This window comes from Citrus clementina, unplaced genomic scaffold (assembly GCF_000493195.1).
Source record: "Citrus clementina cultivar Clemenules unplaced genomic scaffold, Citrus_clementina_v1.0 scaffold_3, whole genome shotgun sequence".
NCBI classification, from domain to species: Eukaryota; Viridiplantae; Streptophyta; class Magnoliopsida; order Sapindales; family Rutaceae; genus Citrus; species Citrus x clementina.
In genome coordinates this window covers 1,070,307-1,093,272 of record NW_006262339.1, presented here as the reverse complement: position 1 = coordinate 1,093,272, position 22,966 = coordinate 1,070,307, and the positions used below count along the sequence as shown (strand labels likewise).

The 22,966-nt window shown below is 36.7% G+C and overlaps 5 protein-coding genes across 5 annotated transcripts; 4 read left to right on the top strand and 1 right to left on the bottom strand.

Annotated features, from left to right (window-relative positions):
- Positions 1-1,348: 1,348 nt before the first annotated feature.
- On the top strand, positions 1,349-5,043 carry LOC18049859 (protein trichome birefringence-like 23). The gene is made up of 4 exons (XM_006439325.2): positions 1,349-1,835; positions 1,926-1,958; positions 2,239-2,534; positions 3,925-5,043. The coding sequence occupies exons 1-4, from the start codon at positions 1,595-1,597 to the stop codon at positions 4,696-4,698; spliced, it is 1,344 nt and encodes a 447-aa protein (XP_006439388.1). The 5' UTR covers positions 1,349-1,594; the 3' UTR covers positions 4,699-5,043.
- Positions 5,044-6,253: 1,210 nt separating this feature from the next.
- Positions 6,254-8,967, top strand: LOC18049858 (high mobility group B protein 6). The gene is given in 10 exon segments (XM_024188500.1): positions 6,254-6,744; positions 7,156-7,275; positions 7,381-7,652; positions 7,744-7,849; positions 7,941-8,006; positions 8,102-8,147; positions 8,150-8,268; positions 8,350-8,438; positions 8,533-8,617; positions 8,702-8,967. Coding segments are annotated over 10 exon segments (1,458 nt in total). The 5' UTR covers positions 6,254-6,294; the 3' UTR covers positions 8,807-8,967.
- A 212-nt stretch (positions 8,968-9,179) lies between these two features.
- Positions 9,180-14,072, top strand: LOC18049857 (probable GABA transporter 2). Its single transcript, XM_006439320.2, has 7 exons — positions 9,180-9,702; positions 9,801-10,031; positions 10,861-10,958; positions 11,785-11,971; positions 12,587-12,717; positions 12,946-13,182; positions 13,264-14,072. The coding sequence occupies exons 1-7, from the start codon at positions 9,618-9,620 to the stop codon at positions 13,651-13,653; spliced, it is 1,359 nt and encodes a 452-aa protein (XP_006439383.1). The 5' UTR covers positions 9,180-9,617; the 3' UTR covers positions 13,654-14,072.
- Positions 14,073-17,750: 3,678 nt separating this feature from the next.
- Positions 17,751-18,867, top strand: LOC112100190 (sentrin-specific protease 1-like). The gene is made up of 4 exons (XM_024188822.1): positions 17,751-17,942; positions 18,029-18,124; positions 18,223-18,351; positions 18,469-18,867. Exons 1-4 carry the CDS (start codon positions 17,751-17,753, stop codon positions 18,865-18,867), a joined length of 816 nt encoding a protein of 271 aa, XP_024044590.1.
- Positions 18,868-19,222: 355 nt separating this feature from the next.
- On the bottom strand, positions 19,223-20,452 carry LOC112100188. Its single transcript, XM_024188818.1, has one exon. The coding sequence runs from the start codon at positions 20,450-20,452 to the stop codon at positions 19,223-19,225; it is 1,230 nt and encodes a 409-aa protein (XP_024044586.1).
- Between the last annotated feature and the right edge of the window lie 2,514 nt (positions 20,453-22,966).

Genomic DNA, 22,966 nt, shown 5'->3' with positions numbered 1-22,966 from the left:
TTTGTTTTTGGCAGCAGTAGAGATGGTAATTTTTTGTGTTGGGATTGGACCTTACAGGATCCTATTCCATTTGAGACGAGATCGTGACATATTTTTGTCCCAAGAAAAATAAAGAGACAGGAATTGAACTATTTTTTTTATCTCATTTGTTTATACGAGACAAGTTTGGGATTAACAACTCTCATCCCATCTCATTATCAATCCTAGCCGTTGGTTTGACTTATTATTATATTGTTGAATTATTTGATATTTTAACATGACTGAAGTCAGTTAATGTTTAAATCTATAGCTTTTGAAGCATACGTATTAATATTAATATGCAATGGAAGTAAACAGACAATTAAAAAATATTAGCATAAAATTGTATTCAAAACGTGCATGTAATCAAAATAAAAATATTATTTCATTATTTTACTTTGTATATATTCAAGATTTTTGCTATATTAGATTATAATGATCCTTCAAAGAAAAAAAATGTCAAAACTTATTTGTTTACATTCAAAATTGTTTAAGATTATGGGATGATACAAGATATTTAACGGGACGGGAAAATAAACTTTTGTCCTAAAAAAATAACGAGATGAAAATGAGACTTTTTTTATCTCACTTGCATATATAAGACAAAATTATAATTTGCAAATCTCGTCATATCCCGTTCCATTGCCAACTTTAGGCAGCAGATATGATTTAAAAGTTGTAGTGTCTTAACCCTAAAAAAATTCTTAGCCTCTGTTTGAAAATACAATTGAAATGCTATAAGGAATTTATTTATAAAATTTGACAAAAAATGGTGTTTAGTAATTTTTTTAAAATGTGATTATTTCATAATTTTATCTACTTTGACAACTGTTTTCTAAAAACATACACGAGATTATTTTTTATAAATAACTTATTAAATTAGTCCACACTTCTTTTTAAAAATTTTATTATAATCTTAATATTAAAAAAAAGATAATTATATTATACTTTTCAATAAATTTTAATATATAAATAAAAGATAATTTAAATTGTGCGTGAGAAAATGCAACTTTTATACTTAAACAACTAGGACCTGTCTATGTTACAGATTCGGTAACAAACATCTCCCGTCATCCCACCATCCGATTTTCTTTTGTTTAGTTTCTCACTCCACATCCAACCACATCCAACGGCTGATGCTGCAGTCTGTAGCTTACAGATTCTGTAACGTAGTTTTGTCCAAACAACTAATGATGAATCATTAATTACTTTCCTTGGATCAATCATGTGCATGCTTCACATTATGATAAGAAAATGATTAACGGAGCACCCATCTGCTCACCACAAATATTAAAAAATAATTTAAAAAAACAAAGAAGCGAGTATTTTGAAAAAATAAAATAAAGGGGCAAAAGGTCACCAAATACAGAACTTATTCTTGTAAGAAGCAGCCATGAACATTTATTGATGATATACTTGAATGTCGGTCACCCTTCGATCTACTTCATATCTCGTTATTACTTATTTTCTACATTTTATTTCCCGGCAGTAATCTAGATTTAACTCGAATACCTAGATTTAGAAAGTGTCTAAATGTGAATTGAAGAAATAGAAAACTGTGTGTGAGAAACACAAAATGAAGCTGAACTGGAAGCTATGTAATTGTTGGTCTCTGAAAAACCACCATCACTTGCTTATAAGGCTAGCGGTTGCTATTCTCTTGATGGGTTTTGCTTTTAGGCTCTTCTTTTTTAAGTCTGAAGAGTTTTTACAGACTCCTGTTGTTGATAAAACGGAGGTGGCAGAAGCGACACCGCCGGTTGTTGCTACTATTGATGTTTCGGAATATGAAGATCAGAACCAGATGCCTCAGAAAGGTAACAAATGTGGCTTCTTTGAATTGGGTTTTGCTTCTTTTATAGCCTGTATTGTGGCAATGAATGAGCTTGTCTTTTCCGTTGTCTCAGAAGCTGAAGATCAGAATGAGATGCCTCAAAAAGGTACCAAATCAATCAAATTCGGTTTATTTTAGTTGGATTTTTGTTAAGTTTTTACTTTGTTTTATTAATAATTGGTTTACTATACCAATGCTCAGAACATTAACTCATTTTGGGGGTGATCTGCTTTGTTTTTACGTGTATAGTTGATCTGGCGTTCTTTACTCATATTAAATGACCATTTTATTTGTTTACTAAAATCTTCCATTTTACCAATGGTTAATTCGTTTAAACCTTTAGCTGTATTATTGGTTTTATATTTTGACGGAAGTATTGTTGGCAGAACCAGAAATTGGAGCAGAAAAATGTGATCTTTTTACTGGGGATTGGGTTCCCAACCTAAAAGGCCCAGTTTACACTAATGCAAGCTGTCCCTTGATCGAGTCTCACCAGAATTGTATGGGAAATGGGCGGCCTGATTCAGGGTATTTATATTGGCGGTGGAGGCCAGAAAATTGCGAGTTGCCTCCATTCAATGCTGAAAATTTTCTTTACTTGATGAGGAATAAAACTTGGGCTTTGATTGGTGATTCAATATCTCGTAACCATGTACAGTCATTACTGTGCATGCTCTCAACGGTATGAGACTAGCTAAGAAATTTACAGCAAATTTATATGTGGGCTGTAGGTGTTTGAATAAGAACTTAAATTTGGTCTTTTTCTCGTCTTGCATAGTACTTGATCATAAAAATTTTGGCAATATTTTTACAGAATACTTAAAATTGCTATCATCATAAACCTTTAACATTATCTTAGCAGAGTACTTAAAATTGCCAATTAATGTTTTAGACCTCTGTAAAATTGTGATGTAAATGGCCTCTTTTAATTAGTTTGTGTAAATGTCATCCTCATTAAGGACCTTTTGCTATCTTTGTAAGATAGTGCCGCTATTTGGTGAAACACTTCTGGAGAAGCCTTTAGTCATAATCATTGATGTGTACTAGACCCTGCTCCATCAAAATGTTCGCCTTGCCCTCTAACGTAGCAAGTTTTATCTAACCACCTTTATTTTGTTCTTTGATTTTTCCAATTTCTGTTCATTAAATCACCTTATGCGTTGGTGATGTGTAATTAGTCAATAGATGCTCCAACTGCTCTTGTTCATGAATATAAGGAAAGTGCACAACAGAGAAACCATTCAGTATTTATTAAGGAGATTTGTTGCTGGTGTTCGTCAATGCATCCTTTGTTATCCAAAGATGCGTCTCCATTTCTTGGTTTCAATATTTATTTACAACTTTTACTACGGTTTTGTGAGATTTCACTGTGTGAAAAACAGGAGTAAATGTCCTGCTGTGTCACGGAAAGACGGAGTTTCCCCATGGCACTGGATTTTTTGTTAATCTTATACATTGATAACAGCTTCTGTAGCAACAAATGAATTTTAATCTTTGTTGCCTTTTAGTTTTGGTCAGCTAGGCAGTTATTTTAAAAAATCGTAATGCTTGCCAGAAGCAGTTTCCTTTTTGGCTGTAAGATGCTATTCGCTTCTATTGGTGCATGGTTTGAGGGATCATTTAGATTACAATTGTTTTATTTCTATCCAAATATCTTATGTATCTGTCACTTAATTGTTCAATTCGTTTGTTGCGAGACTGTTGGTAATCTTGAAATTTCCATCATTATCTGTGTTCTGGACTTGTTTCTGTTAAGTGGTTCCAGTTTCCTGACTTCTTTTTCCGACTCATTACAAACTTCACAAACTGTATAGAATGAATTTTGATTGTGAGATTGAATGTCTTTACCATTATGACTCTTTCTTACTTCCAGCGTGCCATAGTTTGTTAGTTATTGCTTCCAGCATGCATAAATATTTTGTGAAGAATTTGTGCAACTTGAGAGCTTATTGTTTTTAGCAGAGGTTAATTGTGAATGTTCTTTTCTTCTGTTAAGCTTTTGTAGAAACACATGCTGTTCTTATTTTTCCTATTGCAGGAAAACTGACTAGGTTTAACATTTATGGCTTCAGGTAGAACAAGCTGTTGAAGTTTACCATGATGAAGAATATAGATCGAAAAGATGGCACTTTCCTTCTTATAATTTCTCTGTGTCAGTTATTTGGTCCCCTTTCCTAGCAAAAGCTGCAATTTTTGAAGATTATAATGGTGTTTCAACATCTGAAGTTCAGCTGCATCTCGACAAACTGGATAAGAAATGGACAGAACAGTACCTGAACTTGGACTACATGATAATTTCAACTGGAAAGTGGTTTCTCAAATCTTCAATCTACTATGAGAATGATACAGTGGTGGGCTGCCATTACTGTCCTAAAAGGAACCTGACAGAGTTGGGGTTTGATTTTGCTTATAGAAAAACCCTCAGTTCTGTTATGGACTTCATAGCAGCATCCAAACACAAGGGTCTCGTCTTTTTCAGAACATCAACGCCAGATCACTTCGAAAATGGGGAATGGCATAATGGGGGGTCTTGTCAGAAAATGATGCCAGTTAAAGAAGGTGACATTGAGTTGAAGGACTTGAACAGGATTCTACGGAACATCGAATTAGAAGAGTTTGAGAAGGCAGTGCCAAGAGCTTCTCAAAATGGAGTGAAACTCAAACTATTAGACTTCACTAATCTTTTGTTATTGAGACCTGATGGGCACCCAGGTGCATACCGTGAGTTTCAACCATTTGCCAAGGACAAAGATGCTAAAGTTCAGAATGATTGTTTGCATTGGTGCTTGCCTGGTCCAATTGATACTTGGAATGATTTGATAATGGAGACAGTGGTTAATGGATGAAAAAGGTTATCAAGGATCGGAGTCTGCCTTCTTCATGTTAAAATTTTAACAGTACAAACCCTAGTGATGTCTCCACGTCAAGAGTAGATGGATGAATTGCTGTCCTGTGAATACCAATTAGTTCTGGGATCATTTACACTTATATTCTAGTGGAATCTAAGAGATGAAGAGATTTACGAGTAGATAGCTTATTTGTAGTCCTGTTGTTGTCCTTAATGACTTGGTTGTTAAATTTAATTGTTGCAAGTGATTGTATCATATTGTGGAAGCTCCACAGCTATTGAAGTTTATACTCCCTAAATAATTCATTTGTCTTCCTGGTGACTCGTGTGATGGATACTCGAAGAGTCTCGCTATCAATTTTTTTTTTTTTTAATAACATGGATATAGATATGTCTTATAATCAAAACTCTCCCGATATTTGCAATAAAAAAACGTATTAGGACAATATAAATTAAGTTTATTTATGACATTGTTTCAATTTTTATGCTTACAAATATTGGAGGGAATTTTATCCACCATTTTTGGGGTGCTAACTACACATATACAATTTTGAATTTGGAAAAAAAAAAAAAGAGTCCTAGCATATGTTAATGAGGGCATAGGTTAGATCCATTGGTAATCTATATATATATATATATATAGAGGGAGAGAGAGAGAGAGAGAGATCCATTGACCTCGCTAACAAAGTTAGAGTATTTTAAAAAATGTTCATTTAATTTTACTCTTCAAATATTTATTTACGTACTTGTATGACAATAGAAAAGTGAAAAAAAAAAATTAGCTATTTTTCAAAAGGGACAAGAACCTTCTCTTAGTTGTTTTTCTTTTCTAGTAATATTAGAGCATCTTCAAAATTTTATCTAATTATACTCTTTAAATGCCAATTTACTTACTTATATGATAATAGAAAAGTAGAAAAAAATAATAAGCTCTCTTCTAGAAGGAATACAGATTTTTTACTAATTTTTTTCTCTTATAATCTCTTATTCTCTTATAGTGAAATAAGCAGTCAAGACTGAGTATTAAATTTTGATGTTGACAATCAAGTCAACTTATGTCATTTTATTATAATTAAGTTATTTTTTTACTAAATTTTAGAAACAATTAGAGACTAGAAAAAAAAAAGAGACAGGAGAGGAAACTAATCATTCCAAACGATTTTTCAAATAAAACCGTACTATTTTTCATTTTAAAAAAGAAGTTAATGACCTACTAGTCAAAAGTTGACCAACACTATTAAAATTTTAAAAAATTCAAAACCTTGGTGTAATTAAAAAATAATAATAATAATAACCATAGTGGAAAGAAACTTCATGTAAGTAATGTAGCCCACTTTATGGTAAATAAAGTTTAAAAAAATGGATAATTTCATACAAATACGTAAACCCAACAACGGTCATTAAAATTTAAAACTTTACCCTCTTCCCGGACCCCAAAACCGCTCCTTAAATCTGAAGAATTGATTTGAAATTTGAAAAAAACGACCGTTGCCCCATTTGCCTCTATATAAACGCCCTTCCACCCTGTTAACGATCCTAGATCTTTAGAAATCTTTTAGTCTTTTGCTTTCTTTATCCCTCCATCTCTCAAGTCATGGCTAGTTCTGATGTTGCTTCAATGGCCGTGGAACCTTCAAAGAAACCAAGAAGTAGAAGAGCTTTGAAACCAAAGAATTCCTTGGCAAATGAAGCTGTTGTCATGGCACAAACCCCCTCTCAATCTCCAATCCCAAATCCACCAGATGCAGGCCTTTCTAAAGAGAACCACGAGAGTCTCTCTCAGCCCAAGAAGGCAGCAGCGAAGGGAAAAGCAAAGCAGGCAACGAAAAAGCAAGATACATCTTTTGACAAAGACTTGCAAGAAATGCAAGAAATGCTTGAGAAGATGAAGTTAGAGAAGGAGAAGACTGAGGAGTTGTTGAAGGAGAAAGATGAGATGTTGAAGATGAAGGAGGAAGAACTAGAATTGCAAGGAAAAGAGCAGGAGAAGCTTCATATGGAGCTGAAGAAGTTACAGAAAATGAAGGAGTTTAAGCCCAACATGGTATGTTTTCTTGGCTTTCGTTTTGTTTTTCCAAGAAGGAATTTTTTCTGTTTGTGTTCAAATTTTAGGGTTAGGGGTTTTGTACAGCTTTTTGTTTTTTCTTTTTTTCCCTTGATTCTCTCTACATTTGATTTGTTAGGGTTTGACAAAATTGGAAAAGGATGATTCTTGATTGGTAGCACAGAGAAATTGGTAGTAGAATATTCAGATGATTCTTGATTCTCTTGGGTTGCTAGGGCTTGTCAGTATTCGGAAGGGCAATAGCTTTTTGATGATTCAATTTTGCTCCTCATATATATCTTATTTTCTGTTCGTTTGCTGAGAAATTGTTGGAAAAGTGATGGAATATTGCATTGTCGATTTTTGAATGGGTTTCTTGGAGTAGTGACTTTTGTATAATTATTTCATCAGACTCTCCCAATTGTTCAATGTTTGAAAGACAAAGAACAGGACAGAAAGAAGAAGGGATGTGCTGAGAGGAAAAGGCCATCTCCACCTTACATTCTATGGTGCAAAGATCAATGGAATGAGGTAGCACAGAGAAATTGTTTCCTTGTTCAATTGTAAATCCATGCTCTCTACAATTTGATAATCTTTTCGGGATCTGTTTTCTATGATCTATACAATATTTTATAGGTCAAGAAAGAGAACCCAGAAGCAGAATTCAAAGAGATCACAAACATTCTGGGTGCCAAGTGGAAGAATGTTAGTGCAGAAGAGAAGAAGCCTTATGAGGAGAAGTATCAGGCTGAGAAGGAAGCCTATTTGCAGGTAATGGCCAAGGAGAGGCGTGAAAGTGAAGCAATGAAACTCTTAGAGGAGGAGCATAAACAAAAGACAGCTATGGAGTTGCTTGAACAATATCTCCAGTTCAAACAGGAAGCTGATAAAGAGAACAAGAAGCCCAAGTACAGTTCTCTCCCTCCTCCTTTATCTGTTTTGCTCTTTGTATATGACATTAGGATTACTGATTGATTTTTCCTCATTGTTTCTTTAAAGGAAAGAGAAGGATCCATTGAAGCCAAAGCATCCTGTGACTGCATATTTCCTGTTCTCAAGCGAGAGAAGGGCAGCTTTACTAGCGGACAACAAGAATGTCTTGGAGGTAACTGAAAGCATATCCATCTTCAGACTTTCTTTAATTGCAGAATTTGATTTTCTCTTCAGGCAATTTGAAGTGTTTTGTTCTTTGGCAGGTCGCAAAGATCACTGGTGAAGAATGGAAAAACATGACAGAAGAACAGAAAAGACCTTACGAGGAGGTTTGCATTTACAATTTACAGCCACCCGATAAGAATTTATCTTTTTAATTGAAAGATTTTCCTAATTTGCTCCTATGTCCGTTCGAAACTCATAGATAGCAAAGAAGAACAAGGAGAAATATAATGAAGAAATGGAGGCTTACAAACGAAGGATGAAGGAGCTCTTAGTCTAAAGAAAGAAGAGGAGGAACTGATGAAACTTCAAAAACAGGAAGCATTACAACTTCTCAAGAAGAAAGAGAAGACTGATAACATAATCAAGGTTCATAGTGAATTTATTTTACCAACTGGGGTTGATTATTGGCTTCCGACTTTCCCTAAATGACATACTACATTATAGCAGAAAAACAAAGAGAAGCGCCAGAAAAAGAAACAACAGGAGATTGATCCGAACAGGCCTAAGAAGCCTGCATCTTCATTCCTGCTGTTCAGGTAAAATACCCAGTACATACTAAAAAGTAGCTTCCGTGGAAAATGTCGGAGTGAACAGTTGCTAAGTTTGTGCTTTTGTTGAAATGGTGTGCAGCAAAGAAGCAAGGAAAATCTTGTTGGAGGAGCGGCCAGGGACCAACAACTCTACCATCAATGCACTGATTTCAGTGAAATGGAAGGTGAAATTTTGTGTATCCCCTAATTATGTGTATTTAATATTTCCATGTGAAGAGGCTAATTATGTGTTTTTGAGTAATGAACAGGAACTTGGAGAAGAAGAGAAGCAAGATTGGAATGCAAAGGCAGCTGAAGCAATGGAGGCATACAAGAAGGCACTGGAAGAGTACAACAAATCCGTTGCCAGCTGAAAAAGCACCACGATGAAAGCTTTTCAAATCTTATTGTATTTGAAATAGTAGTAGTTGGGGATGCGCCATCAGTTTGATGGCTAGCTTTGGGGGTAGCTTTTGTCATCAACCATTTTGCTATTTCAATTTGATAGATTCAATGGAGTGCTAATCTAGATTCAATAGATTCAATTTAATCTGTATTGAACAGATTAAGATACACAAGTGCAAATCCAACCACTATGATGCGCAATATTGGAGTGATCTGATTTTGTCCGGATTTCGGATTTTCTTAGACGTCTAACTAAACACGGCACGCAATTTTGAGAATTTCGTGTAAGCAACGCACTAATAACAGAAAAAGGAAAAGAAAGAATTAACTTGTCGATGGCAAATTTGATATTAGACACTTATCTGAATGGAACGAAAATTCATCTGAATCATTAGATATTTAGATTAGTTTTATTACTACCCTATCTTGAGTAAAAAAGATACCATACTTAGTCGAATCAAAACATCCAAGGGCAAACCGAGTCACAAAAATGTTACCAACAAGTTGTTACGAAACACCTCTCGAAATCGATTTGCTTTCTTTTATCTGAACCCATCTTTGAATTGCATTTTTTTTCTAAGTCTCTTTTTTTGCTGAAATATATATAAACAAAGAAACGAATCTGATGTGATCATTACATACGCGATTCCCTTCCCTTCTTTTCGACGCCCCCGAGAATCTGGGTTTATATATTATTAATCCTCTCATTGTTTTTTTTTTAATCCTTTTTTCTTCTTGTCATGAACTGAAAAAAAACAAACTTATCCAGCCGCCCACTCAATGGCTCAGCCTACTCAACCGGACCCCTTCTTGGAGGTCTGCCGAGACTCCGATGCCGGCGCCGCCTTTGTTCTGGAGTCAAAAGGTCATCTGAACTCACGAATCCATATCCTATTAACCTTCTTTTGTAAATAAAAAAAGTATCATATTAATTTCTTTTTTTTTAATGATAACTAATATCAGGGGAGTGGTGGCACGCGGGGTTTCATCTAACGACGGCGATAGTGGGACCGACGATACTGACGCTGCCGTACGTGTTTCGGGGGCTAGGCTGGGGCCTGGGATTTACATGCTTAACGGTGATGGGATTTGTCACCTTCTACTCTTATTATCTAATGTCTAAGGTTCTAGACCACTGTGAGAAAGCTGGTCGTCGCCACATCCGATTCCGCGAGCTTGCCGCCGACGTTTTAGGTGACTCCTGTAACTAACTCACCGGTTCTTTTGGTAATTTCATTTATTAATTTTCTTTTCTTCTCAACAGAAAACGAAACGTTTTACCTGAATTTTATTATTCTGAATAACTGTTTCCAGTTTGGACTTTATATTTTAAATGTTAGTTGAACTTAATTTCAAAATACACGTGGCAGTAAATAGAAGCTCGCGCTTGGATTAACCGTTCCAACTTAACGATAGCGTTTTGAAAATAGAAGTTGTTTCTGAAAATAGAAACATTTTAGGTGGGTCGGGTGCAGCATGGGGTCCATCTCTCGCCAAACCAATGCCTTGAACTTTATTCGGGTGATAAAGATTTTTAAAACTCATTCTTCTTATTAAAGATTTATTAGCAGTGCGGATAGATTTTGGAATTATGTTTAATTATAGGTAAATTTGAAAAATTCTAGTGGAGTTTATGTTGCTGATGTGAACGCTAACTCTAAAGCATGCGCACACAATTCATAATGATTTTTTTTTTTTTGACTTATACCACCTGTTGTTCGTTTCGATGTGACGATGTGCCGGCATGACCTATGTTACCTTAAAGAGTCATTTTAATTTTGTTCATTAGAATATGAGGTATGTATTATGTCATCAATTCATCATCCTAAGAAACTTGATTTGTGCCAACACAAAATGCTTTTGCTTTTATTGTAAAAAAAAAATATTCTGAAATTATTTCCGTGGCTTAACGATGGAATTGTCATATAGAATCAAATGTAATTTGCAAAAACAACCGTAAAAGGAAAAAAAAAAAATTGCTGCAATAATCATTTAAGCGACAGTGCCTTGTGTTCTCTTGCAGGGTCCGGATGGATGTTTTATTTTGTAATATTTATTCAAACGGCGATCAACACTGGAGTAGGAATAGGAGCAATTTTACTTGCGGGAGAATGCCTACAGGTATTATTATTATTATTGTCAACTAGAAGTGTTGTTGAATTTGATTCAAACTTATCCAAACGATAAGTTTGATCTGTCCTGTAAACAGATTTTAACGTTTCTGTATTTTATTAAGGATATGTGGGACCATTATATTAATTTTTAATAATGATAGGATTCCATAGTTTGCTATTCATGAGGTCTGTGCTAGTTTTTTGTTTGATGATGGTGACCTTGGCTTAATGGAACTGTTAAGGCACATTGGACCAGAAAGAATTAGATGTTACCTGTTGAAGAGTTGTGTTCATTATCGGTAAATCAGAAGCTCCAGTGCAAACATAATTGAGAACCAGAATGTACATACTTTCAAGGAACTTAATTTGGACTCTTTGTTTTTAGCAATTAGCATTTTGGTATGTTAACTTAGCAGCTATTGCGGTTTAAAAGGCCACTGCACCACAATATCAAACAGCATTAGTGCCGCCATAACAACTAATTCGATACAATCTATGAGCCAAAGGAAGATGCGGGGATTATGTGGTTACCAACTTACCATCGTTGTATTCTAGTATACCATGTTGAGCAAGAGAGTTCCTAATAATAATCAATCATCATTCCTTAATTTAAAAGAATTCAGAAGGAAACTTAACACTACACGGTATACATATTGTTGACTGTCAACTAATATTTACACATCTTTAAAAATAAAAGCTGGCTTTTCGTTTAGATTGTTTGAGGTGGGGTGACCTTCCAATTTAGGATTCTGTTATCAGGATAACAATGTCTTATTTTGGTCTTATTCCACTTTTTCTTCTTTTCTTGACTTTCCCTTTTGGGCTGCAATTAGATAATGTATTCAGATCTTTATCCCAACGGGTCTTTGAAACTGTACGAGTTCATAGCAATGGTGACAGTGGTAATGATAGTTCTCTCTCAGCTTCCAACCTTCCACTCCCTCAGACACATCAACCTTGTCTCTCTGTTGCTTAGCTTGGGCTACAGTTTCCTTGTAGTTGGTGCTTGTATTAATGCAGGTACTCAAATCCTCTTCCTATCTTTAGTCTGTATATATTACCATGCATCTATTCCTTGGTATGAATATTTCTATGTATGCATGCAACAGTTTATATCATTGACAACTATTCACCTCGCTTCAAAAACTAAACCAACTTCATATGCTCCATGGCATTTCTGCTGTTAAGCCATGTAGTTTGCATCTAAAATACGAAAAAATCACTACCAGTTTATCTTTTTTTCGAAGAGTGCATCTATAACTTTTCTTGATGCTTGGATCAAGAATATACAATGATAAACTAGAGAGAAACAGGGTAGTTCATTGTCAACATACTTGTCTCGAAGTATGAGCCCTGAATTTGGATTATTTAATCAGCTTGATACTTTCATGGATTGCACCAATCCGTGTTCTCATCCTAAATTGGCACTGGACTGCCGTCTCAGTTTCTTTCTCCTAGGTATAATGCAAAATTCACTAGGTTGAGATTCATTATAGTAAGCATGTGAATGTCTTGGCGCCACTCTCTGATGAACCAATAAACTTGTGGACATAGTCTTGAACGATGACTCTTGGTACTCATTTGGTACTCGGTAGAGCAGAAATTGAGTTTGAAGAAAATTTACTTCTCATGCAGGATTCTCTAAAAATGCTCCTCCAAAGGACTATTCCTTAGAGTCTTCAAAATCAGCAAGGATTTTTAGTGCCTTCACTTCTATCTCCATAATAGCTGCCATTTTTGGAAATGGGATACTACCTGAAATACAGGTAACCTCAACTCTTTTATACATCTCTATGTTCAGCGTCTTCATCAATTGTAAGATTTAGCTTCTTTCTTAGGTAGCTTAGGAGCAAACTGTCATTTATGATGCACAGAAGTAAACTGCTGCTTGGTCCAATCGAGTCATTGATTAGCTTAGCTCACCTAATGCGGTTGTAAATAATTTGCTTCACACATGCTTTCTGGATATCAATTTTTCAATGGCTTTAATACAGGCAACTTTGGCTCCACCAGCTACCGGGAAAATGGTAAAAGGCCTTCTAATGTGTTACAGTGTAATTTTTGTTACGTTCTACTCAGCTGCAGTTTCTGGATACTGGGCATTTGGAAATGAATCGAATTCAAACATTCTCAAGAGCCTAATGCCAGACAATGGACCTTCGTTGGCTCCAACATCAGTTATTGGTCTAGCTGTTGTTTTTGTTCTTCTTCAGCTTTTTGCTATTGGCTTGGTAAGCCCACAGTTTCACTCTTCATTGCAACTATTCCACTTTCTGGCTAAAATGAGGTAACCTTCCTCCAATGTAACATAGGTATATTCTCAAGTAGCTTTTGAGATCATGGAGAAGAAATCAGCCGATGTAAAGCAAGGGTTGTTTTCGAAAAGAAACCTTATTCCAAGGCTGATTCTTCGAACACTGTACATGATGTTCTGTGGATTCATGGCAGCAATGCTTCCATTCTTTGGAGACATTAACGGTGTGGTTGGGGCGATTGGCTTTATCCCTCTTGATTTCATCCTCCCAATGCTTCTCTACAACATGACCCACAAACCTCCCAAAACGTCCATCATCTATTGGACCAATATTTCTATCATGGCTGTGTTCACAGGTGCTGGATTTATGGGTGCATTCTCCTCCACAAGAAAGCTGATTCTTGATGCGAACAAGTTCAAGCTCTTTAGCAGTGATGTGGTTGATTAATCACCCTCAGCTATACACGTACACTGCTTTGAATTGTACAGCGTAAGTAGCCCTCTGGGCTTGGATATAAGTGTGACATCTGTGTGAATTGCTCGTTTTCATTTGATTTTTCGCGGTCACGATTAACACAAACTGCAAGAAGGATGAGGCAGTTCGTCGTGTAGAGTCTGGTCATATGTGGAAGCTCTCTTGACTTAAAACTTGTATTGCATATCGAAAAACGGTACGGGATATAAAGGTAACTAGGCAAAGAACATTAAATATGTGGCGGTACCAAGACTGTTTCTGCTTTGTCATTTTCGGGTTAATAACCAGAGTTGATTGCTGTCCAAGGCGAAAGCCATGGTTCTCATCATTGACTAGAAATAAAACTCTGATTGAACACGACTCAGATTGAATGATTCACACGCAAGATTGATTACATTTATTAATGGATTCATTTAAAATTTTCCTTCTAATTGGTTTCCTTGAAAGTGAAGTTCATAGAACTAACAAGAACGCGCATTACTCCACAACTGATCAGAAGCTTGAAAGAGACACAGGTTCGAATTAATGAGAGACTAAAAGCATTGCGTATGATTAGTATTTTAATTTTAGAATGACCCTTGGTCTTGGCAAGTTCTTCTACACGAAAACGAAGATGTAGAATCATGGAGTATCATACACTCGAAAATAGGACTTAGTCAACTACATACGCTACAGAGTTAGCCTTGTACACGTTATGACAGACAAAGTAGATCGAGTTTTAATCCCTTCAAAATCATTGACTTGAATCTCAATCTCTTGTGATTAACAAGGACTAAGCTTTTATTTATTTGTTCTTCTTGAGCTTTTCATTCTGTTTAGATACACACACGATAACACAAATTGGCGTTCAGCCATATATCAGTTATTTGTGGTAATTGAATCCAGCCAATTTGGTCTTTGTGCCAGCCCTGTTTTGGAATTTTTTCAGTCAAAGACACTTTGCTTGTTTAAAGGGCTTCGACTTCGATATGTTTTCCAAAAACAGCAAAGGATCATTCGAACCAGAAACGTGATATGTAATGGATGTATAGAATTGCTCAGGCTGTCAGGCAACATTTATCTGGCAGCTACGTGCAGCACCAATCAGAGGTCTCCACTAACTTAGGAGTCCGACATATATAGCTAAAAAGATGTGAGGCATGGAAAAAGTCTCCTCAGATATAACTAACGTTTGATTTGTCAAAGATGTAGGAAATCAACTGTTCAATCCGTGTAATCGGCCAAAGAGATCTGAAGTCATGCATTAGCACAAATACTCTTCGTGGATCCTTAAAATAATTGAGCCAGACCCACTCAAAGCCTTTAAACCATTCTCAAATTATTAGTTCCCCTTTTTATTTTTGGGAAATTTACACTAATAACCAAAAAAACTTTGCTTTTTTTCATCTTAACCCCCCAAAAATATTTCTATCAACATTAGCCATTAAACAACATTTGAGTCTAAAATACCCCTCCCTCATCTCTTCCCCAACACTCCCTTTCTCTCATCTCTCCCAAACCGATCCAACTCCCATCATCGGCGGCGACATCAACCCTCGTCGGCGGCGGCTCCATCTCTCACCGGCATCCGATCTACGATCCACAACCTTCAACAAAACCTAGGTTAGTCATTTTTCTTATTTTCATTAATTTAAAATGAGATTTTAGAATAATAATAGTTATAGCTTGAGATTGATAATGGTGGTGATGATGTTTGTGGTGGTTGGTGGTGTTTGGGAGTACTGTTTTTGATTTTGGAGTGATTGCGCTTAATTTTGGGGGTGGGAAGGGAGGGGGGCAGGGCGCGCGCCGGCGCCCATCGCTGGGCAGCAGCGCGCGCCCAGGCGCGGCCTGCGGTCGCACCAAATCTGGTGCGACAGCAGGCCTCACGCACCAGATTGGTGCGAGAGGCTTGCTGTCGCACCAATTTTTTGGTGCGAGAGGCTTGCTGTCGCACCAATTTTTTGGTGCGAGAGGGCCTGTCGCACCAGTTTTTTGGAGCGACAGGCTTGCCTGTCGCACCCAAAAATTAGAGTTTTTTTTTTAACGAGTTAATTTTTCATTTCTGTAAATATAATGTAATAATTTTATAAATATTACAGATACATGGCGAAATCAGAATCACCGGATATTGAAGTAGGCAAGATGTATTTTCGTTATGCTGATCACTTTCCTGGTCGAATTTCGAGCATGTGTATGTTATCTTCGGTCGTAAAAGCTATCGAGGAAAAATTAACAAAGCGGCAGTTGAGTATGTTCAAAAAGGATATATTTGGGCATTTCTTGGAGTGTCGAAGTTTTCCATTTAGTGGGGTAATTTTGCATAATCTTTTACTGCGTTAAGTGGCCCATGAAGAAGATAGCCGTGAGGATCAGTTATGGTTTCAAATTGGTAAGCATTTGATTCGCTTGTCAATTGTCGAATGGTGCTTGGTTACTGGACTTTCATTTGGTGTTGATACCAATGAAAAAAATGATGAAATGGAGCAGAGGCTACGGAATACGTATTTTGGTGGTGTGCATCGTAAGATTAATGTGAAGCAATTTGATGCCGTATTTAAGGAGTTGAATTTCGAGGAAATAGACGATATGGACGCATTAAAGATTGCGCTGTTTTATTTTGCGGACAGAGTACTAAATGCAAGAAAAAATCACTGTCAAATTAATTTCGATTGGCTTGACCAAGTTGATGATATTCAGTACTTCCGAAAGCGTCCATGGGGTCTATTGTCGTGGGAAATGATTTACGAGAGTCTTGACAATGCACTGTTCGAAAAAGACGAGAAATTTAAGAAGACTCGGTTGAAAAATCCAGATCATAATATTGAAAAATACAATCTTTACGGATTTACGTCTGGGGTGCAGGTGCTTTTTTTTGTTTATTAATAAGTTTTATAGTATTAAATATTTGATAGTTGTTTTATTTGATTTTTCACTTTGGTTGTTGTAGGCTTGGATTTATGAAGCAATCGGAGGGTTACCATCAACATGGGTCGTCAAAACGAAGAGTAAGATTCCCCGCATTCTGCAATGGAAGCCTATGGCGTCTTCGAGAATCAACTTTGCGGAGGTTTATTCGTTCTTCAACGACGAATCTCGTCTTGTAAGTAATATGTATTACTTATTTTTTTAACTTTACTAAATTTAAGTTGGGTATACTTACTTAAATTTTTCAATTAAATTTATGGCAGACGGACGTTTTACAAACTCTTGAGCCAAATTCAAAGGAGAGTAGCAGAAAATATTGGCTCTCTGTGAAGGATTACTTGCCAAGCATTCCAGACTGGGTTCATAAGGTCGGTATACTGTAAGTACAAAAATTTTTTTTATCGAAATTTTTGACTTTTCATTTAGTAATTTTAAATGATACTTTATATAGCACCAACCCTCAATCAACGCGATGCCGTCGGTTACAAGACAATCGGACGAGCATGACGATCATGACGACATACCAAACCCAATACCAGAGCAGCGTTATGACACTTTTGAGGATGAGGTGGCTGTTGATGACCACCCGCAGCAAACAGACAACTCTGATGACGTACGGGATTCTGAGGTTATAAATAATATACGATATTTTTCACTTTGGTTGTTATTATTTTTTATTGTTATTCTAAAGTTTTATTTTTTTCTTTTGTATTAGTCGAGGACAAAGCAGTTTAATGATTACGTACGACGACGGCTGGATAAGATTGATCGTAACGTGTATGAAATAAGTCAGAATTAAAAGATTTTAAAGAAACCGTTGTTGGCTTTATCGACACATTTTCTAAACGTCCAAATAAGGATTCTCCCACTGCACGCTCGTATGCGGTAAGCTAATTTAAATTAAATAATTATGTTCGTTTAACTTTTAATTTGATAATTATTTAATATGTTCTTTTTGGCGATTGTACAGGCCCCGGATGACTATGGAGTGTATACTGTCGTGGGCAATGAAAATTTGTCTACGCCCACGTCATTGGTTAGTTTCTACGGGGATGTTAGTGGGGAGAGCGTGCAGGTGTTCACAGAGGTGCCTCCGGGCGTTAGTAAGTTTGGCCGCGGTCAGGCGAGGACAGAACGTCCGGAGGTTACCTCGACCCCAAATCATGAAGCATGCGATTGACATGAGTACGAGTGTGGATGTAAATCCACTGAGAGGATTGGAGGACTCTAGTTTGTTTGCTGAGTTTGATCGATGGTTCACTGGTGATATCAGAGTCCGCCGGAACGTCCAGCACCCGCGGTCATTCTTTCAAATAATTTTGGGGACAGCTTCGATGGGATGGCTAGGCGATGAGGTATTTATATTTTCCTCGTGGTGTATACTGTTGTGGATTTGTGTATAATTTTTTTTTAAAATCGTAATATTTCTGTTTCTCTACAGCATATTCACGAGTATCTCCGCTTGATTAGCGAGAAACAACGGCAGTATCCAAATGCCTTACTCCAACGTGTCACACATACGGACACATTTTTTTGGGTAACGTGCCGACAAAACTTATAAATACTATTTAATTTCTTTAATTATTGCCTTTAAGTTTTATTAATTTATGCATTTCTTGGTTATCTATGTACTAGGTGTTCTTGAATCAGTTATGGAATAACGGGAATTGTGCAGTCGATTCAATGGTATTCGACGACCGCTTGAATAGTTATCTTTGTGGGCGACAGCACACAATGTCAAAATCAATGACGGATGTCGATATGGTATGTATTTTATTACATTTCACATGTTCTATACTGAAAATATTCGAGGAGTTGTTTTTTCTTTGTTGTATTTCAATTTCATATATAACGAACATGTTTTTTAATTTTTATATGCAGTTACTCATCCCTGTTAACTTGGACGGCGCACATTGGGTACTAGCACGAGTTGACTTTCGGAAAAATAAAGTCTGGATTTATGACTCATTACTCACATTTCGCGACGACAAAAGGTACAAGTTGAAATTCAAGCCACTTGAAGTTATATTCCCTCGATGGTTGGAATATGTTGGCTTCTACAATATACGACCTGAGTTGCGGAGTGAAGACCCGTGGAAAGTTATCGCAGTTAAGAGCGCGCCGCAACAAGAAAGAGGCACTGGCGATTGCGGTGTTTTTGTATTGATGGTTACGATGTATTTAATGTTCAGGCTTAGGTTGGAGTTTAACGCTAGTCATGTCGAGTACTTTAGAAAGAAGATTGCGGTTGATATATTTAATGACGATATTATATTGTAGACCTATGTAGTAATTTCAATGTTGAAATTTATATAATTTTAATGCCTCACATTTTGAACTTTAAAATAAAATAAAGTTTTATGAATAATAACAATTTTAACCAACGAAATACAAAAAACAATAACAGTTTTAACCAACGTAACACAAAAATAATAATAGTTTTAACCAACGAATAACACACAAAATACAACTAACTTCGAGTCGACGCAATAGGATTCTTACATCGCTTATGATTATGGCCAAGTTCATGACACCGGCCGCATCTTACAGTTCGCCGGTCAACGTCCTCGCCAGCCGAGGGTATTCTGCGCTCTTTACGACGTCCAGGTGGCGGTGCCTCAACTGGTGGGTATACCTACAGCTCCTGAATTTCATCTGAAACTTCCCAATCAGCCACATCACCAATTGGCTCCACTGGTTGTGCATAAGCCATCGCCAACGATTCTGTAGTGTAAAAGTCCGAGCAAAGGTTAATAAAATCCACCCGGTGTGTTAGACACGCCGCAATTGCATGAGCACACACAAGCTGATCAAGCTGAAACACTCTGCAGGAGCAAGTTCTCTTTTGCAAGTCAACCAACCTTTCCTTAAGCCCACCGCCTATAACTTGAAAGCGATGCGGAGACACCGGCCGAACTATCATTCTTTCAGCTATAGTTCTCCTCTCAGTGACTATTTCATCCGCCCATGTTGTTAGCCGAGTAGTCATTGATTCAGCCACAATTTTTCTATCATAAAACCATTGCTGCAATGTTTTCCTGAAGTGATCAACAAGATGAGTAACAGGAAATTTTCGAGGTTCCCTCATGAAAGCATTAACACTCTCCGCGATGTTGGTGGTAAGAATGCTGTACCTCCTACCTTGAAACTGAGACCTTGCCCAATTACACGTACCGACATTATTTTCTAGGTAATCAGCCGCACCCGAGTGGATCATCCACAACCCTTCAAGTTGTCTCTTAAATTCCTCGTGGCCATATGCTTTTGCTGCATTAATAAAGGCAGGTTCAAATTCATCCCAAAGAGCTTTGGACATTCTAAATTGTGACTTAATGTTACCTTTGACGTGGTAAAAACAAACGCCATGAGTTGCATTGTGAAATACTTTAAGAACGGCTCCCCTTATGGCAGTGCATCGATCAGAGATAATTACCAACTCAGGTCTATCACCAATCACTCCATGTAACTTCATCATAAACCATTCCCAAGCATCATTATTTTCTGAATCCATGATCCCAATGGCTAACGGATACAATTGATTGTTACCATCAAGACATGTTGCCACGAACATGCTTCCACGATATAATCCCTTCAGATGAGTACCATCTACAGCAATGACAGGCCGGATGTACTGCATAAACCCCTTGATGGAAGATCCGAGTGCTACAAAATAGTACAAGAAATTACCATCTCCATCCTGCTCGAGGTGAGTGACTGTACCCTCATTCGCTGTAGTTAGTACGTGAGAGTATTTAGGGAGCAAGTTGTATGACTCTGCAGGGTTGCCGCGTACTATTTCAAGACCAACTTCTCTCGCCCTATATGCCTGCTGGTATGTTAACTGAACACCGTATTCCTGTTGCATATCTGCTCTTATGTCATTGGGAGTATAAATCCTCTTATCTTGAATATATTTTTCTGCGATAATAAGACCGACAACCCGGCTCCTTACTCGATGACGTCCATCAACCAATACCTCATTATGACAAGTGTGTACATTATCAATTCTCTTCACCACCCAAGGAACATGTTGCTCGTTCGAACTTCTAGTTGCTCGAATACGCCATTTACATGATTCTGAACAACAGTGAGCCTCGAAACGTGTCGAGTAGACCGTGCAATCTTGAAATCAAACTTATCTCTAAAGGCCACCTTGCGTAGTTGTAATATAAGCTCATTCTTCTCAGCAAATAGCTTACCCACGCTGATATCATCTGAGTCACAACTGCTAACAAAGCTTGGAGCAACCATGTTCGAAGGTAAAGTTGGAGCAAGACTTGTAAGGGGGTCAATTCTCCTTCTCGATCGAACCATAGAAGGAATAGGTCTATTGCCTCTGTTATTCACAGGAGTATTGTCTTCACACTCATCCTCATCCTGAAACGACGGAACATTCGAAGGACCGGCTCCTCCATCATCACCATCATTATTGAAACGAGTGCCCCGCCTTGTATTATTAGAAGGTTCTGCACAAATATTATCCCCCTCTGTCTCATTATGAAAATCATCATTGTCCCGAAAATCATTGTTGTGATACGGAGAATATTGTTGCTCCAACGACGTTGTTATTGGAAATACCGTTGCTCCAACATCCTGTAACGTAACGCCATTATCATCAATGTTGTCATAATTGTCGTGGATTGGAGAGTAATATTGCTGCAGCGATATTGTCCTTGGCAACACCTCTTCATCATTATCGGGGCCAGACATATTTGCTCTAAACGAAGTTTCTGTATCGACATGTGGCTCAATACCTTCGCTCGGAACTCGAGGTGATGTGGTCACGAATATAGGAATGCATCCAAAATTAGCTACGTCAGATGCCATATGCAACACAACCCTCACCATTTCATCATCACATATATCCATGGGCATTGCACATATACGATATAATGTGTTACTAGACCTCAAAGTTGTCTTCATTGTGATACTATAGTCATTAGGATTTATTTTTAACACCTCGTATACTCTTGCCAATAACTGATCAAACAGGTAATTTTTTCCAACCAAAAAAGCTCGATTTTTACCATTCACGTACTCCATACAGCCATTCTCTAATGTCTCCCACCAACCATCGTAACACAATTCAAGTACAACTGAATCCATTAAGCCTGAAATTAAAAAAAAAATTATTTCAGTCCTAATTAAAATAATACAATTTTAATAAATCTCCAAGAGTGGGTGCGACAGGCAGCCTGTCGCACCAAGTTTTGCTGCGATAGGCAGCCTGTCGCCAGATTCAGATTCACCCGACTGAGTTCAGTAAGTTCAAAAAATAATTCATACCAGTAAGTGATGTCGATTTGTGTTGAATCTGGATAGATTATGATCGGATATCATTTTTACAGTTGTCTTTTGCGGTCGCCGTTGGCTGATGATTCAAGAATGAAAAGCTGCTTTTGGTTTGGCGAGATGGGAGAAACAATGTTGGTTTTGTTCTGTAAAGAATGGTAATTTGGGAAGAAAGGCTTGTGTTTGGCTAATGTTGATAGAAAAAAATTGAGAGGGTTAATTACGAAAATAATAAAATATTAATGGTTATTTTTGTAAATTTCCCTTTATTTTTTAATTTCCTAGCCAATTGCTAAGCAGAAGCACGTATCTTCAGTCTTGATGATTTTTTTTTTTTTTGGTAATAACTACATTAGAAGATACATAATAATGCGACATGCTTAATCATGGGATCCACGTGTTTAATTAGCATATCATTTGGGACCCTGTTAGGTATTTGATAGCGTCAGCGTCGCCATCTACAATAAAATTGAAGGGTTTTTTAAAATCGTAAATTAACCTAATCAAAGCTGGGATTTTAAATTATTAATTATCAACAAATAACGTCCAAATCACAGCACACAAGTCTAAGTCCAACCATCTTTTAGCTATTAATTACAAAACTTAAATTATGGAAAACCAGGCTCACAAGGAAATGGAGAATTTATATGGTCCATGTGATTTGGCCGTGAACGTAGAGTAACTTTACTCACATAGGTCCCAAGCAAACCAACGCGTCTGATTATTCACCAACCGTTATAAAATCAAACCAAAAAGTACACTGAGTACCCCTAGCGTTTTCCCTAATTTGTATTTAGAACCTTCATGTTTTCAGAAATTAATGCTTAAATTCTCTCTTAATAATTTTTATTTATTTGGAGACATCGAGTATGCATTTAGAATTTAATTTTTAAGAATTATCATAATGATGACATGGATGATAATGATGATGATGATTATTATTATTATTATTATTATTATTAATTTATGCACCCATTAAAACTTGATTTAAGGAGGTTAATTTTTATTATTAAAATTAAATGTTACTTTCAAAAATTGATATATAAATACTACTTTGAGATTATATTTGGTTTATTTAGAGATGCCG